Source organism: Bombyx mandarina, chromosome 12 (assembly GCF_030267445.1).
Source record: "Bombyx mandarina strain Sakado chromosome 12, ASM3026744v2".
Classification (NCBI taxonomy): domain Eukaryota; kingdom Metazoa; phylum Arthropoda; class Insecta; order Lepidoptera; family Bombycidae; genus Bombyx; species Bombyx mandarina.
This window is the reverse complement of record NC_143219.1, coordinates 1,671,675-1,688,228: the sequence shown is the minus strand read 5'-3', so window position 1 is coordinate 1,688,228 and position 16,554 is coordinate 1,671,675. Positions and strand designations below refer to the sequence as shown.

The window sequence follows — 16,554 nt, the reverse complement described above, 5'->3', positions numbered from 1 at the left end:
TCCAAAACAGGAACTAAATTGAGACCTTATATTGTCACTAGAAAGCGGGTCGAATTTTGATCTGACTTTCATCTGATTGCCACCAAACTTCACAAGGTCACTCGCTAGGCCAAACAGAAGATTTCCAGAAAATCTCATCGCAATCCGTCCAGCCGTTTCGGTGTCAATGAGAAATGCCTTGAAATAATATCAGGCCATAATGAAGTTGCCTTTAAAACAATCTAGGTCATATTTGGTTGATGCTGTAACTCAGTAACGGCAGTAATGGTAATGGTACTGCCAAGATTTCCCTTCTATAATCCCTTATCGTCTATTCAAAGCACAGCACTAGTACTGATACTTTCATGTCTCAGAAGTATCACGTCTAGTTCAGTATTTTAAAATCACCATCATATACAAATACACCTAATATCTGTTTCATCATTTTTTTGTAGACACATTTAAAAAAAAAAGTTTTGCTTTATTAAAAACTAATATTGTAAAACTGTGTGGTGTCCTTGTGGTAAGCAGATTGGTAATGCTTTTTTAAAATTTATAAACGTGTGAAGAAGTATTCATTTAATTTAAATCATTATGGAATATTTGAAAAAAGAAATTATTTTCAGGTCCAAAGCCACCTGGAGACTCTTGGAGACGCAGTTCACGGCATGGAAGAAGCCATGAAACAGGTCCTTGAAATCCAAGAATGGATCAACATTCACAACGCCCTCGCCCGTGATTGGCTCGCCAATCCCTCCAAATTGAGGCCCGAAGCAGCCAAACAAGACATGGCGGCAATGAGTGACGCCCTAGTGTCACTTGGCGAGAAGAGAAACAGATTGCTCACCGAAATTCCTACTGAAGGTGAGTTTCATTAGTCACGATGTCATGGCAACTTGTTTCTTTAATCTTTATACGTTGGCCCGTCAAAGGTGTCAAGCTTAAGAACTTAATTTGATGCATTTATGTTGCTAATATCAATGGTAATCATAGAGTTTTATGTATTATTTTATCTGGCTGTCCATCTTCAGTAAATATCGGAGAAACAAAAATGATCAACACCAGGTCAGCAAATTAGCAATGACCGCAAAACAATTAGTCGGTGGCCAACAGTTGCAGTCAAATGTAAACACGCTCTGATTAATAAGCCTGGCGTATGAATCAGAGCGGTATTAAAGAATTGTGTTAAATAAGCATTTAGTCTCATGAATGTAATAAATATCAAAATCATAGGAAATAAACTCAATTGCCATTTCTGTATAGTTCAGTAAGAATGAGTTTTAATATATTAAGTTCTTAGGCTTTCAAAATGTATGTTTTTACTGTTTACAATTTTTTTATTTATCATTTAAGATTGCTAATTTTCCAAAACATCTCTAAACAACTAAAACAAATATAACTTCATTTTCTAAATGTAGGTCTTGAAGATGAAATCAATTTGGAAGAGGAGCTTGACGATCTGGAAGAAGCTATAGGTAAAGCTATTGAGCGCGAAAAGGCGAACCAAGGCACCATCGACGATTTCCGTCACAAGTGTCAAGAGATCCACGACTGGTTTGATTCGGTTCTGAAGAAGATGTGCCTGGCCGACAAAGGATCTGGTCTGCCTTGTCCTCAGAAACTAGTTGCTCTAAACGAGCTGTCATCAGAGTTCGGACAAGCCGGAAAAGAGAAAGTGGATAATATAAAGGTTGTCGGAACTCTTGTCATCAACATCGTCAGCAATCTGGAGTCACAGCAAGTTGAGGAACAAGTAAGCATTTTTTATGCCATTCATTCATTATTTTAAAAATATCACAAAATACTTGTCCATTAAATCTCCATTTTCATATTAAATTCATAGTATTAATTTCACCACAGTGAAAACCACCAATGCTTTGTTTGATCATACTTAGTTTTGTTCTAAAAGAATCTTCTGTGTTATTTGTTATAGATGAAGTCTGTAGAACGTCGCTACAACGACATCGCTAAACGCATTCAACGTAAGCTTCAAATGCTGGAAATTACTCACAAAGCCATCGACGGCACAAAGAAAGAAGTTGCCGCGCAAAACGAATGGCTCCAAAAAGAGATTGATAATCTTCTTCACCCAGAGCCTTTGGGTTACGAGAGCAAGTCCGTTAAAGAAAGACAGAAGAAGGTTGCCAATTTGTTGAAGGAGACAGACGGTAAGAAAACCGTGATCGACTCTCTGGAAAAGAAAGTTAGCAACATTCAAGCTGAACTAGAACCATCAGAACAGATGCAGCTAGAATCTGAACTTTCTGAGCTCTCCTCTAAACAGAAACAGTTGGCTACCTTAATCAAACAAGAAATCGAAAGATTAGGAACATGTGGCGAAGACAGAAAGAAACTCGAAAATGATATAGAGAAAGCCAAGAATTGGTTGAAATCCAAACTTGCGGAAATCAAGAAACTCGGTGGACCAGTTCCACTAGAGGCTGCTAAAGTTGAAAAGGAAATTGCAGTTCACAAAAAACATCAAGCGGAACTGTCTGACTTCCACAATGATACTTTGACCGAAGTTATGCGACAAGGGAACGCTGTATCTAAAGATTGTTCACCTGAAGACCGCGCAAAACTGCAGGCTATTTTGGAAGACTTGAACAAATCTTACACTTCAGCTAAAGTAGACATTGATGACAAACTTGGAGCCCTTACTAAATTGCTTCAAGGTAGAAATGAGTTTGAATCCGAAGTGGCTAAATGCCAAAGCTGGCTGAATGAGGCAGAAGTTGCTGCTACGCCCGAATTAAGAACATCAAACCTACAACTTCTAGAAGAACAACTGGCTAAATTCGAAAAACTCAGCAAAGAGGCCGAAGATATCGAAAAGGTTATTAACAAAATTAAGCAAAAATCGAAAGACATCTCTGAATCTTTATCTGATTCAAACAAATTGCAACTTAAAGAGCAGATTAACGTTCTCTCAGACAAGTTCGCCAGGATCAAAGCCATCATAAACGACAAAAAGAATATTCTTCACAAACATATCAAGGAATACAAAGACGCGGCTGCTAAGGTAGCTGCGGCTTTAGAATTCTTAAGCGAAATTCAGAACAAACTTAAGGCTTTGAACAAACCTATTGGCAGCAAAGTAGAAGATGTGCTACCAATAATACAGGCATATGAGTCTATCTTGGCGGACCTCAAGAAAAACAAATCAATGCTCAATGAATTGCAAGGTGGTAATCTCCATGACCTCCAAGATATTCTCAGCAAACAAGATGAACTGATGAGCACGATTGAAGATCAAATCTCTAAGCTCAAACAACTCATGTTGTTGCGCGAACAATTCTTCGCTTTGGTTAAAGAAATAGAAGAATTCATATCCAAGTACACGGACCTTACCTCAGATATTGAAAAATCTAATGACTCTTTGGAAGATAAGATCAAACGCTATGATGATATCATTGTCAAAATTCAAGGCTGTGAAGCGCTTCTGGCCACAGCCACGGATAAAGGCCAGCAAATTGCCGCGGAAGGTACCGTTATCGACAGGAATAACATCACAGAACTTCTTCAATCGCTTAAACAGCAATTGTTGACATTAAGGAGGACTGTTGAGTCGAAGAGACAAGAGCACGAGAGAGCTGCTGCGGAGCACAAGAAACTGGCTTCAGATCTATCTGAGATTCTTCAATGGCTCCACGAAAACGAGGCAGCTGTGCACTCCCGTCCGCTACTCAATCGAGACGTTGCAAGCGTCGAAAAGAAGTTGATTGAACATTCTACACTTGTGAAAAACATCCAGTCCAATCTAGAGAAGTTCTCTAAAATCGCGGATTCCGTTAAGAACGACGACGGAATACCTGGTGCACTGCTCGAAATGATTTCAGAAGGAAACTCCTTGAAGACATCTTTGCCTGCGGAACTTACTAACCGAGAGAAATACCTGCAAGACAACAAGAAGTACCGACAACAATACCTGAAACTGGTAGAAAAGTTGAACATCTGGGTCAATGAGGCTAACATACGCTTGAACATGGGCAAGAACGGAACCGATTTTGAGAACATCGAAGCTGACTTGGAAGAACACAAGTCATTCTTCAATTCCTCCGAGCCCGAGATGAAGGATTTGGTCGGAAAGCGAATGCAGGACATCGTGGACAAGATATGGGCATCGCTGGCGGCGTCTGAACAAGAAGAGCTGTCTAAAGACCATCAGAAGCACAACCAACTCCTGAAGAATACTCTAAACTCTGCGAAATCGCGTCAAGCCCAGTTAGAGCAAGACCTGGACATTTGGAAGGACTTCTGCCAGCTAATGGACAAGATAAAAGCGATCTTGGAGAAGAACAACATCAAAGATGAAGTTATCACTACGGTTGACGCGCTCAGACTCCACCTCGAAAAGCTGAATCACGCCAAAAACGACTTAGAGGTTAGTGCATTATTGTTAATCTTCATTGACTACAATAATAAAATAAATATTTATAAAATGACAGAGCGTCCTTATCATATATGCCAGAGAAATATAATATAATATATTTTTATTATTATAAATTATTACGTTAAAATACTTCTTCCTATTTATGTGTCTTTACAAATATAGTAATGTATGCATTTTAAAATAATAGGTATATTTTTTAATGACGATTAATCGGTACATACCTAAACCGGAAAATTATTCATCAATTTTTATTGCAACACCTTAAGCCGATAATCGTAAGCTCCATTACTAAACAACGACTTGTTTACAAAAAGGACTTGCTTAAAGGAAAAAAAACGCTTAGGACTGAATACACGAAATAATTAACAATTCTTCCTATTCGTACACTCTTGACAGAGTGGTCGTGGTCATGCATCAGTCGGATCCTGCGATACCGATGCTCTCGCGATGCATATAATAATTAACAATATTACAAACAAAATCTCAGAATGGAGGATTTTGAGTGTCAGTTCATTCGAAGCACAACATATTTGTTGGGATACCAAACATTAAGACGTCTTCACCGAACGCGTGCTAAAAATTTTTGAAAAAATGTAATAAATCTGCAGAAACAAACAAACTTTATTAGAAACTACTAAAAATTATTATTAATAAGTAATAATAGTGTCATTGTTATCTGATGACATAATGATAGTGACATTATCGTCTATTCAACACTTGTTCATACATATTCGTTGTAATTTATTATGAGTACCTACTGTTATCAGAAGACCGTTCGATACACCGATAAAGGTATTTAAAATTCGCGCAGTTCTTTCCAATTTTTACACTTCAATATCGATTACTTCTGAATATTCTACGTTGCGGGATTCTGTTTATAACCAGCCTTTGATGGCATACGAGAAAGCGGTCACGTTAGGCTGGTGGTAAATACGGCCCATAGACATATTGTAGACATCTCGAGCACTGCCAATTTAAATGGCCCGTGGTCTCGTCGTGAGCATTGCAATATTATTATTTTTTATTCAATCCTCGAAATCGTATGTATGGGGTAGCAAATAGCCATAGAACTAAATGAGTTAAGAAGGATTGAATAAGTTGTCAAATATATTACTTAATTTGTTCCTATTTGACTCTAAAATCAAAATTTTCGTAACCCGATCACGTAAGAGCATCGCTAGATTTAGAAAAGAAAAAAATCACCTCAAAGGAGACGTTCAAAGAAAAAAATTCAAAACACAACAATAGATCCAACATTTGATCGCTTTACTCAGCTCTATATTGTTGACCGTGACTCGTTAGGTTGATGCACTTCCTCCAAGGCCTTTGTATTTAAGGCCAAATTCGTGATAAAGTTAAAAACCTAGTAATTTGACCTTGAATTTCAAGTCCGCCCGTACATTGGCAAATGAAAATGTCATACTGAGACCTAAGAACTTATATTTCAAGGTGGGTGGCGCATTTACGTTGTAGATGTCTATGGGCTCCAGTAACCACTTCACACAAGGCGGGCTGTGAGCTCGTCCACCCACCTAAGCAATAAAATGAATAAATAATAATAACTAAAGGAGTTCATCAATATTCCGTACGCGTGGTCTTTTAGTATAATAAGGTGGCTGTCATCATTATTCAGTGTCATCGTTTTTTAAGATATTGTTTCAAATTAAAGGTGACGTTTTTAATTAAGTTTTTATTTATTTATTGCCCTTGTATGCAGACGAGCATATACGGCCTACCTGATGGTGAGTGGTTACCGTCGCCCATGGACTTCTGGAATGCCAGAGGCCAAGCCAAGCCGCTGCCTACCGCCAGCCTACTGCCTAAGTTGTATTGACTATTAAAATTATTTATTTGCACACGTTAATTATTAATAGTGAAGTCGGTTTTCGCTTCGCTTTTACCATTACTAAATAAATACATTAAGCAGATCGAAAGTATTAGTATATAGAGTAGAATTTATTGGTAGTACTATAGCAAAAACATTTCATTCATGGATTAAATTGTTTAGTGCGTTAAATTCGGTAGACGAGGTCACTGCTAACTTGATGCTAAGTTACCGAAGCCCATTGACATGAAAGCTCTCATTCAGGCAGGATGCTGTTATCTATCGGTGTGGACTCAGAGTATTCCCAGAAAAAGATATATATTAAAAACAATAAAATAATTGAAACAAACACAGACAACCACCGATTTAGACTCTTACACATTATGATTTAAAAACTTGAAGAAAACGAGGCTTATTTGCAGCTTACGCGATAAATACAACATTTATTCATGTATGTAACTATACTGAGACCTTACAACTTATATCTCAAGGTGGGTGGCGCATTTACGTTGTAGATGTCTATGGGCTCCAGTAACCACTTAACACCAGGTGGGCTGTGAGCTCGTCCACACATCTAAGCAATAAAAAAATAAAAATAAAAATTTATAAAGAAATATTTTAGGCGAGTAAATAAATAATGTACTATTCGAGTTTTAATAAATTATCGATGTTGCAAAGCCATGTTTCCTACAAACGATTCCTAGCAGAACCCGTCGAAGGGCTCGACGAGTAAATTAACCCTCAGACACAGCCCACTGAGTTTCTCGCCGGATCTTCTCAGTGGGTCGCGTTTGAGCCCCGAGAACTCACCTACACGCTTGGGTAAAGCCTCTAAATGCTATCAGCATAGGTAGGAAAGAAAAAAACCGCTACGACAATGAATGTTCCCGTTTCAAAAATAAGCCACTATGTCGGAAGAAAATTCAAAGTAATAAAAGATTGTTCGCGGACGTTTTTTCGAGTTAAGCATTCGCCTTAAGTAATGATGTCATCAATTGTTCAGTCGCCGGTTCGGTATCGCGGCCGCGCTCAGTTTTGTATTAAACTGCAAAGCAATGAGAACTACGCACGTTTGCAAATTCAAATATATATTCACATTGTGCAAGTGTTGCGTCCACGTGCCGACTTAAGCTAAAATCACATTTTCGCACAATTTCTTCGTTGAGAATCATTAAAAATTCCGCGCAAAAGGAAGGTGAGTTACGTCGTTATGGTATCGAAGAATCCCGTCGAACATTCGAGGTGTCGATATTCGATCGAATTGAAAAATGTTAGCTTAATAGATTGCAATAATATAATCACTGTCTACCGTAAACATTCTTGGAAGACGAACAATACTACATAACATTGAAGAGACATTGAAAAATGAGGCTTACAACGCTACTGCGGTATTCATTAATTAGTTTAATTGTTTTAAGAAGTTTTTTTTTTAATACCTAAGACGATAGCCTTGAGAGGCTATTTCAGCGTAACCTTAACTAGTAGGTGAGCTCACGGGGCTCAAACCTGACGACGTTGCTAACACGAACCCTAGCAAGAGCCGTGCTTCGCAGAATTTACCACCGGATTGGAAACGCGACCCACTGAGAAGATCCGGCGAGAAACTCAGTGGGCTGTGTCTGAGGGTTTTTAAGAAGCAAAAAGTCAGTTACGTTATATTATTATATCGGTCGTTATTCGGAGGGCAACTGTAGCTCAATCCATTATACTCAAGTTTAATGTTCAGTTATTTAGTAAATTGAAAAATATCGTATTTGAGAGCGATAATAATGCTCGATTGAATGTAACGCTGTCAAATAGAACATCGTTTTTTTAATTAAAACTTTCATTGTTGTCTAGATGGTCTGTTAGAAAGTCAAATTAGTATTGCAACGAACGGTAATTACAAGAATCGATTGAAAAAAAAGACTAACTTAAATGTAAATTGATCTATTTTACGGTAACACTCGTACTTCTGCACGCAGATCAATATGTCTTGAGATCAGTGTGTCTTTGATCTTTGGTTGGTCCATTATGGAATAGAGTGGGCAGAGCATGATGTAAACTCTTCGTAGTTTTGTTAATGTATTTTTGTTAGAATTCTAGCGGCCCGCTCCGGCCCCGCTCGGGTCTTTAACAAAAATTTCAACATTATTTGACGTTGTTTTATTTTTTTAAATAAAATAACACTTATTGCGGCATAATTATAATAGTTAGACATATGCTGTCGGGACACTTTTTGTAAATAATAATGTGTTCTGCAAATTCGCAATTTCAATTCTGCAATTCAATTTTTTTCTACCATCAATAGTTTTCGCAGGGCACGCGATGTAAAGAATATTTTAGGTAATTTTTTTAACACCTTGGGTTACATTATTGTAGTTTTAGTTAGGATCCCTAATTTTTTTTCAAAAAATATTATAGCCTATGTCACTCGGGAATAATGTAGCTTCCAAACATTGAAAGGATTTTTCAAATCGGTTCAGTAATTTCGGAGCCTATTCAATAAATACAAACAAACAAACAAATCTTTCCTTTTTATAATATTATTAGTATAGAAGTATAGATGACTTTTGCAGACACTTTCAGTACAGTTTGATAATCGTTGAAAATAAAATAGTTTTATTAAGCTCATGAATCAAGAGCTCCGTAATTTCTATGGCAACGAACGTCATTTTGTCTCAAGGCGAGTATTCCGTAATTGTAGAGGTCGTCTGAGTCACAGCTGCGAGCCAAGTTAAACATGTGGCTGCAATTTGGTTTATAAGCACACCTTTTAATGTCTGAAACATATTCTCATATTAGATCAACGGTTTCTTCCGCGTTCTGTCGTATAGGTAACTAAGAATTTGAACCGCGCGTTGGAAACCAGGTTTTTTTGTAAATTGAATGATACTCTACCTCTTTGTAGTTCTAAAGAGTAAAGACCCAGACTTTTGTGGGAGCACCAAAAGCATTAGATTACAGCTTATTAAAAAAAATCATGTTCGCGCTAAAGTCTCCTTAGAGTAAGATCCGAAGCTGGATGTAATTTGTAATTTTTAATTAGATGTAATTACAATTTACAAGTAAATTTACTGAGTATAATAGCTATAAGCAGATCCGTCTTTGTGAATCTAAGAAGCACAATGCCGCGATTTTTTTTGAAGATTTCAATCGGTCACAGATAATAAAGTTTTCTGAATAGATTACAGACTATTGTTGCATAGAACAAGGTCGATTTTGTTATCTAATTCAGGTTGTTTACGGTTTCATCTCTGTTACCTAGGATTTTTTTATGATTAAAATTTGAAGCTCCTACCGTTTTAGAGGAAGCATTCTTGACGACTTAAATAAAAAAGGGAAATATCTTAACATGAGAGAACATTAGAAAATTTAGGCCTTCTCTATAACCTTAGCATTGATTACGTGCAATCAGAAGGTCTGGCTACTAAGACGATATAAAGAGTCACTACCTATATGAAGGCAATCAAATATGTCTTAGTAAAACGTAATCCACAATAATGTCAGAAATAATTCTCGACTAGATCTTTTAATAAAACAAACGAAGGGCTTTATTTGAAAGAGGACCATGCAAGTACCTAGCTCATAGAGATCGAGGTGAGTTAATTTTTTATTCACCCTTGTAGCAATCAAATAAAAAAACAGCTTTTTTTTTGGGTCCTTTCTGTTTAACCACATCCAATTTAACGTTAAAAGAGGCGCAGGCTTAATGTCGCCCGTTCTCATCTGATTTCATTTTCACGATACATGAACTTTGGTAATAAAAAAAGTAATAGAAGTTAAAGCAATACTATCACGGTAATACGATTGAATACTTTTAAACGATCTGTCTTTTTTTTTCATGCCTACTCGTGGTATTATGTGGTTTATTCATCTGCAATGATAATATGCAAACTATTTATAATCATATTGTTGCAGCACCAAGTTCCTTCAACTTCCGTTTCCAGTTGCGATAATAGGATAGGGTTTTTCGAACGTTTTCTGTAATGCACGCAATGTACAGAATACAGAATGACGCCCGGGATCAACAACTTCGAATGCGCTCGCCGAATTACCTTCGCGTTGCATTGCGCGGTCTCTTAATAAACTAGAGAACATTTTTTATGTTAACGAATTAAGTTTTTCTATCAATTTAGTCCAGTAGGTACTTTATTCCGGTTATAATCCATATTTAGTAGATTTTTTCATATATGTTACAATAGTAGTCTTTTCACTACTTGTTTAGGTAATAACGCACAAGTAGTTATTTTTTATTGCTATACCTAGCTTGAGACATGAGGTCGAATTCAAAGTAGTACTGCGGATCATTGGTCGCCTCTATTATGCCGGAACGCATGGTCGGTTCGCGGCAGAAATAGGCAGGTCGATGGTACTTAACCGTGCTGCATACATTACACCATTCCGCCATTAAAAAGAAGGTTCCATTGCAAGATTTCACTTGAAATTCTGTCGTCTTGCAAACCTCCTGAGTTCGTCTATGGAACGCACTGTTGACACCGTTATCAGCTGTATACTGTTGACTGATAACGAATGTGATAAGAGCAACGTGGTGTAGATAGCAGAGTGCAATTTTTTTTTCTCGTATTTTTGCCTATTTTGTAACGGACTGTCAAAATGACATTAAATCATTGCTAGGGAGGTACTGTAGGAAAGGACTGTAATAACCATTTCTGCCAAATACAACACAAATATTTATATAACAACAGTTGTTAGTTAAATGTGATTGCAACTTCGGGTCGCGGGTTGCATTCGGTAATCAGATTTTTGTTCTATTTCTTGAAGACTCTCTGTGTAGCCTATAATTTTTCTTATCCCTAAAATATTCACACATCTTATAACTATACAACTTTCTCTGACTTTTACGGAATATATTTCAATTCATAGGTCTAGTCTAAAAATTTAAAAGTAGTATGATAAAACCCAATTTTATTTCTCAAAGGCTCTGTCATTTTGTAAAACATAATTATGTTAATTAATGAAAAATATTCAGCTATTAGGGTACCTCTCGCGGGCAAATGTATGATATAACTTTCATTAAGCAATGATTTTGAATGTTTTTAAAACATTAAAATATGTGGTAAATACGTCTCGAAATGTCTCGAAAAGCAACCCTATCGACAAGTGAATAAAACTTACACAAACTGTCATCACGAGGGGCGTCACTAGTACAAATTTTTCAACTATATCTATAGTAATATATAAATCTACAATGGTTTTTACGGATGTTCCGTTATAACTACTGAACCGTGCATCCGATTGACTTGAAACTTGGTATCCATGTAAAAAATACATGTGCTTAATGGATAAGCTTATATTTATATGAGTGTTGGATTCCCTAATAATAATGACAATAAATAATAATGTTAATTTTAAATGCCCAGCGAAGGGGGTGAGTACGGCTAGTGCTATATATTCTTACACAGATATAATGAGTAGTATAAATATGAGTAATATAAATGATCTCGATTTCTGTCTCCAGAACCAACAGCCGCTCCTGGACGTGATCCGGGAGCGAGCTCGGGAGCTCTGCTCGGGTGCTGACGCAGCCAGCGGAGAGAGAGTCGAACAGAGAACCAGAGAACTGGCCGATACTTGGAACATAGCTTGTGAAGGTACAAATTCAATGTATATTCGAAAAATAGATATTGTTATCGGCCAAGATGGGTAAGAGAGTTGATGGCACCTGGTGAATTATCGGAGTCCATAGACTAAACGACATGGACGTCTATACACGTCATAAGACCGAGGTCCTAATTACAATGCTACAGAGCTATACTATCCTTAGCCTAGGAAAACATTATTAGTACTTAAAATAGAATTCTGAGCTAACTAATCAAGAAGTTCCGTCTATAAGATCCTCTGACTTTGTAACTGGTGGCAGAAGATATTGTGAACCTGCACGATAAGGTACCACCATCCTGCCTCTTAAAACCGCGAAGCAGTCATGTCGTTTTACTTTAAAAGCTAGGACATCCGTTACACAGTATAATTAAGACTACGAGTACGACCTCATATATGATGAATGGTGGTAGACTCTGCGAAACACTGCTCTTGCTAATGCTTGTGTTAGCAAATTCGCTCAGGCTGAGCCCGTGAGCTCACATACCTGTCCGCGCGTGGCTGAAATAGCTCCTTAGGCTACTAGCAAATAGGTAGGGAATTTATAAATAAAACGAGTCGCTGTCTTCTGGCTGTTAAATCTATAGGCTCCGGTATCCAATAAACACCAGATGGAACGTGAGCTCATGCCACGAACCAGGAGATAAATTTAAAATAAATAATTTAACCAATTCTATTTACTGAACAGGTTTGGCCAAACGTGCCGCCACTGCCGACCAACAGTTACAACGTTGGACCCAACTTTTGGACGTCCAGAGGAGTCTTGGAGCGGCCATCACGGCTGCTTCAGATCGCCTCAAACAATTGGATACTAACCCGAGCACCAGAAGGCGTGCATTGGACACCAGACATGCACTTCAGGTAATTAGCACCTTTAAGTTTCTCCACTTTCCGCTAGTCTATACTAATATATAAGGTTACAGTGGTTTTTACGGATGTTCCGTTATAACTGAACCATGCATCCGAATGACTTGAAACTTCGTATCCATGTAGAAAATACATGTACTTAATGGATAGGCTAATATTTATATGAGTGTTGGACTCCCTACACCAATTGCGGGGGCGTTAATGATGAGAATGTTTGCGGGGGTGAGAAATAATAATGTTAATTTTAAATGCCCAGCGAAGCCGTCGGGTACAGCTAGTACGTTCTAAATTCCAAAATTAATGATATCTAGACTAGATAATATAAGTGAATATGAAATGTTAATCTGATATTACGCCTAACAGTGTGCCCAGCCAATACACATTACCTTTGTGATTTTTGTAGTTACCATCTTAAGACCTTAAGACACTTGATCTATCTCTCCAATAAAATGATTGGCGTGAAAATTAATTAGGTATTAGCGGAAATCTATATCAAAAATACAGTAATCAAGAATACTTACTTAGAAAAGAATATTCAATGAATTACTATGAATAACACAAAGAAACCAGTATTGCCAAAATATGCATGTAAATACACGGAGTCTGATAAAAATCTAGAAATATTAACATATTTGCTATTATATTCTGAACAACGTCCAACGTTGATGCGTTATTTTTTTATTGCACTAAAGAAAACGTTAGTAAAGATATCTTCTAACAAAGAACAACACTTGAACAGGAACTTCAAAGCGATGTCGCAAGTCTGGAAGACAGCCGCGATGAACTGCTGGAACACGCCGACTTTGTCGTGTCTCTGCTCAGGGGCCACTCGAAGGAAGCCGCCGATGACACCGAGAAGAACGTGAAAGACCTCGTCGAGGCTTATGAGAGGTGAGCTGTTTTTTTCCCTCCCTATGCTGATAGCCTTGAGAGGCTATTTCAGCTTCACCCTAACGTGTGTAGGTGTGCTCACGGGGCTCAAACCGGAGTGTCGCTAACACTGACCCTAGCAAGAGCAGTGCTTCGCAGAATCTACCACCGGATCGGAAATGAGCTGGTTTTATTATTCAATAGAAGCATCGAAACAAAACACCATTCTGAATAATAATTGATGGATTACTTCTGGTTCTTTGAAATGTTTATTTGTTAGTTATTATATTGTTAGTTATATTACCTTCACTTATGACATTGTCACGGGCTCGCTCAGTAGCTGCATACCCCTATATTATACTCTTTAATGAATTAATTTCTCTCTCGCCTCCGGAGTAGAGTTTGGATCTGTGTGCTTAGTCCCTTCATTTGCCGCTAGGGGCGTTGTTCCAACTCCATACAAATTTGAGTTAACTTTTAGCACTAAGCACACTGTAAACGCACAGATTTGCAAAGTACTTGATGTGACTAAGATCACCACTGATGATGTTTTGATTTCGTAACTATTTACTGTACATATATTTCGGCTCAATTAAGTTTCCTACATGCAATACAGAATCGAAGCTGTAACTACTTATCGTGAACAAAGAGGATTTTATCATTGCGTAACGTATAGTCTTCGTTTAATATTTCAAGATCATTCTTGACTAGAGTGCAGGTATTTCAAAAATACGTTGTCAACCAAGGTTTCAATTAGACTAGTCGTTTCAAAATTATTTTTAATTAAATTAAATTAAATTTAATTTAATTTAATTTTATGCTCGTCTGCCTACAAGGGCAATAAAAAAAAAAAAGAAGAAGCCAATACTTTGCTGGGAGACAGGCCGAAAAACTAGAAATATCCATGAAAAAGGTAACAGATTCGAATTACCACCTTTTTTTCTAGAAGCCACGTTTCGGCTTGTCGAATTGGCTTCTACTGTTTCCCGGCGAGTTTGTTTTGTTTATATTATTAAGACACCGGCCGCGCTTATGGTATTTTGCCAGACGATACTGCGTCAAATTAGTCTTCGCGACTTGTTTATGTTCCAAACTATCTGACGTATAAACTATAATCTAGTGATAGTTCAGTTCAGTTCTATTACCGGCCCACCGTTTTCGGGAAAGTACGGCTTCATAACTTTACAAAATGACTAATTGCAATAAATCTGACGACTGTGCAGTCCCTAACAGCGTATAAAATTAAAGTATTATTTGCAATTTAGCCGTCAAATCATAGTATATATTAATAGACACTTGATAACAAAATATACAAACGGATTCTTAATTAAAATTCAACACATCATTCTAGTTTAGTGTATGGAATAAGCGCCATGACATCACTTGACAGATGGCGTCATGTCGTCATCATTTTGGCGGCAAGTTCGGCAGTGGGAAATATTTTTGATCTGTGCTTAAAACAAAAAAAAAATGCCAGTTAATTACGTAACGTGAATGCGGTTCATAAGTTCTATTTCACTGTTAAACAACGGAGAAATTTTAGAGGGATATGTTTTTAGGGGCGTATTTAATTCTTGGCAGAATAACCAGATGACAGAACATAGTGAAACTCACACACAACGTCAGAACAAAAAAAAACTTCTGACTTATGTCACAGGGTAACAGACGTTCAAAATGTGTAGCTTAAATGTTTTGCGTTAACGTTTAAAATCGTCTGTCAGTATTAGTAGATATCAAAACCAATGTTTCCTGAGAATTTGCAACTTTTTTTTTTATTGTTTGGGTGGACGAGCTCCCAGCCCACCTGGTGTTAAGTGCTTACTGGAGCCCATAGACATCTACAACGTAGACGCGCCACCCACCACAAGTTCTAAAGTCTCAGTATAGTTACAGCGGCTGCCCCACCCTTCAAACTGAAACGCATTACTGCTTAACTTGGAATGTTCATGCTAACTTCGAGTAGGTAGTATTTTTATAGTAATTAATGTGTCAATTCCACCAACTGAAATGTGGAGCAAGTATTTTTGTCTTGTAGCCAAAAGACTCCGGAAGTACCAGATTCGCTGGCGGCTTACGTCGTTCTCAGCTGCCGAATATACAGATGCATACTGATTTCGTAATAATTTTCCTTCCGATCGGCTGTCATGGCAATAACGTTATTCGCATTTTATTAGGGATACGGTGTATAATCGTTCAACAGCTTGTTTAAAACATATTACGTTTCAATCAATTATTGAGTGTCATCAAGCAATAAGAGCCAAATGGGCACATTGAAAGTTTTTATGAAAAGCAAAATATATGTTATCAAATATAAAGTGCATTTTTGCTTAACAAAAATTAAAATGGCGTCTTTAGTTTGAAAGAGCATTTTGCTTAAAAATCTTGTTGACGTTTTGATTGATGTTTCTGTAATTTCGTCGCCGCGATGTTTACCGCTAACGACTGCTATTTTTTCGTATTTTTTTTTTAAGTTTTAAGGCTGAAGCATCTCGCGTGGTAATAGTCTGCACGGCGATTTTTTAGAGAGCATGTGTGTATGCGACCCTGCTGCTCAAGAATTTTTTATAACCTTAAAATTTGAATTTTTTTATATATGATTTGTGTCGATGGTCAAATGAGCTCATCGATCATTTGATTTTAAATGGCGGAAGTCGAAATCTCTATTGTATTACATTACGGCAGTCCCGCCGTCAATAACGGAACGAAAATGCTTAAAATCACCCGCCTTAAACAACAGCTGATCACAGTTAACACATATTTTATAAACACCATCAAATAATTTTAATGAAATATTTCCTATTACTATTCGAAATTCTTTAAGCGTTCGTCATTTTGATTGTAATCAAATTATTGAAGGTTTGGAGGAAATAGTTTGAGGGGAAAAGACGGTTGAATGGCTTGGACAAAATTCTAACTTGCCAAGGTAATTGATTGCCAAACCAAAATAAACTTTACTGCATTGGATTATAGTAATACATATTAAGTTATTTGTTTGATAAGTTTATAGGTAAATTCACAA

General features: G+C 37.2%; 1 protein-coding gene across 7 annotated transcripts in view; it reads left to right on the top strand.

Annotated features, from left to right (window-relative positions):
• Msp300 (Muscle-specific protein 300 kDa) overlaps positions 1-16,554 on the top strand; it is a 215,885-nt gene that overhangs the window by 131,179 nt on the left and 68,152 nt on the right. For all 7 annotated transcript variants that reach the window (XM_089731748.1, XM_089731746.1, XM_089731744.1 and 4 more), the window contains 6 exons: positions 606-843; positions 1,398-1,732; positions 1,913-4,363; positions 11,659-11,791; positions 12,487-12,659; positions 13,405-13,556. In XM_089731748.1, the coding sequence (XP_089587874.1) occupies positions 606-843; positions 1,398-1,732; positions 1,913-4,363; positions 11,659-11,791; positions 12,487-12,659; positions 13,405-13,556 (3,482 nt within the window). The remainder of the gene's footprint in view (positions 1-605; positions 844-1,397; positions 1,733-1,912; positions 4,364-11,658; positions 11,792-12,486; positions 12,660-13,404; positions 13,557-16,554) is intronic.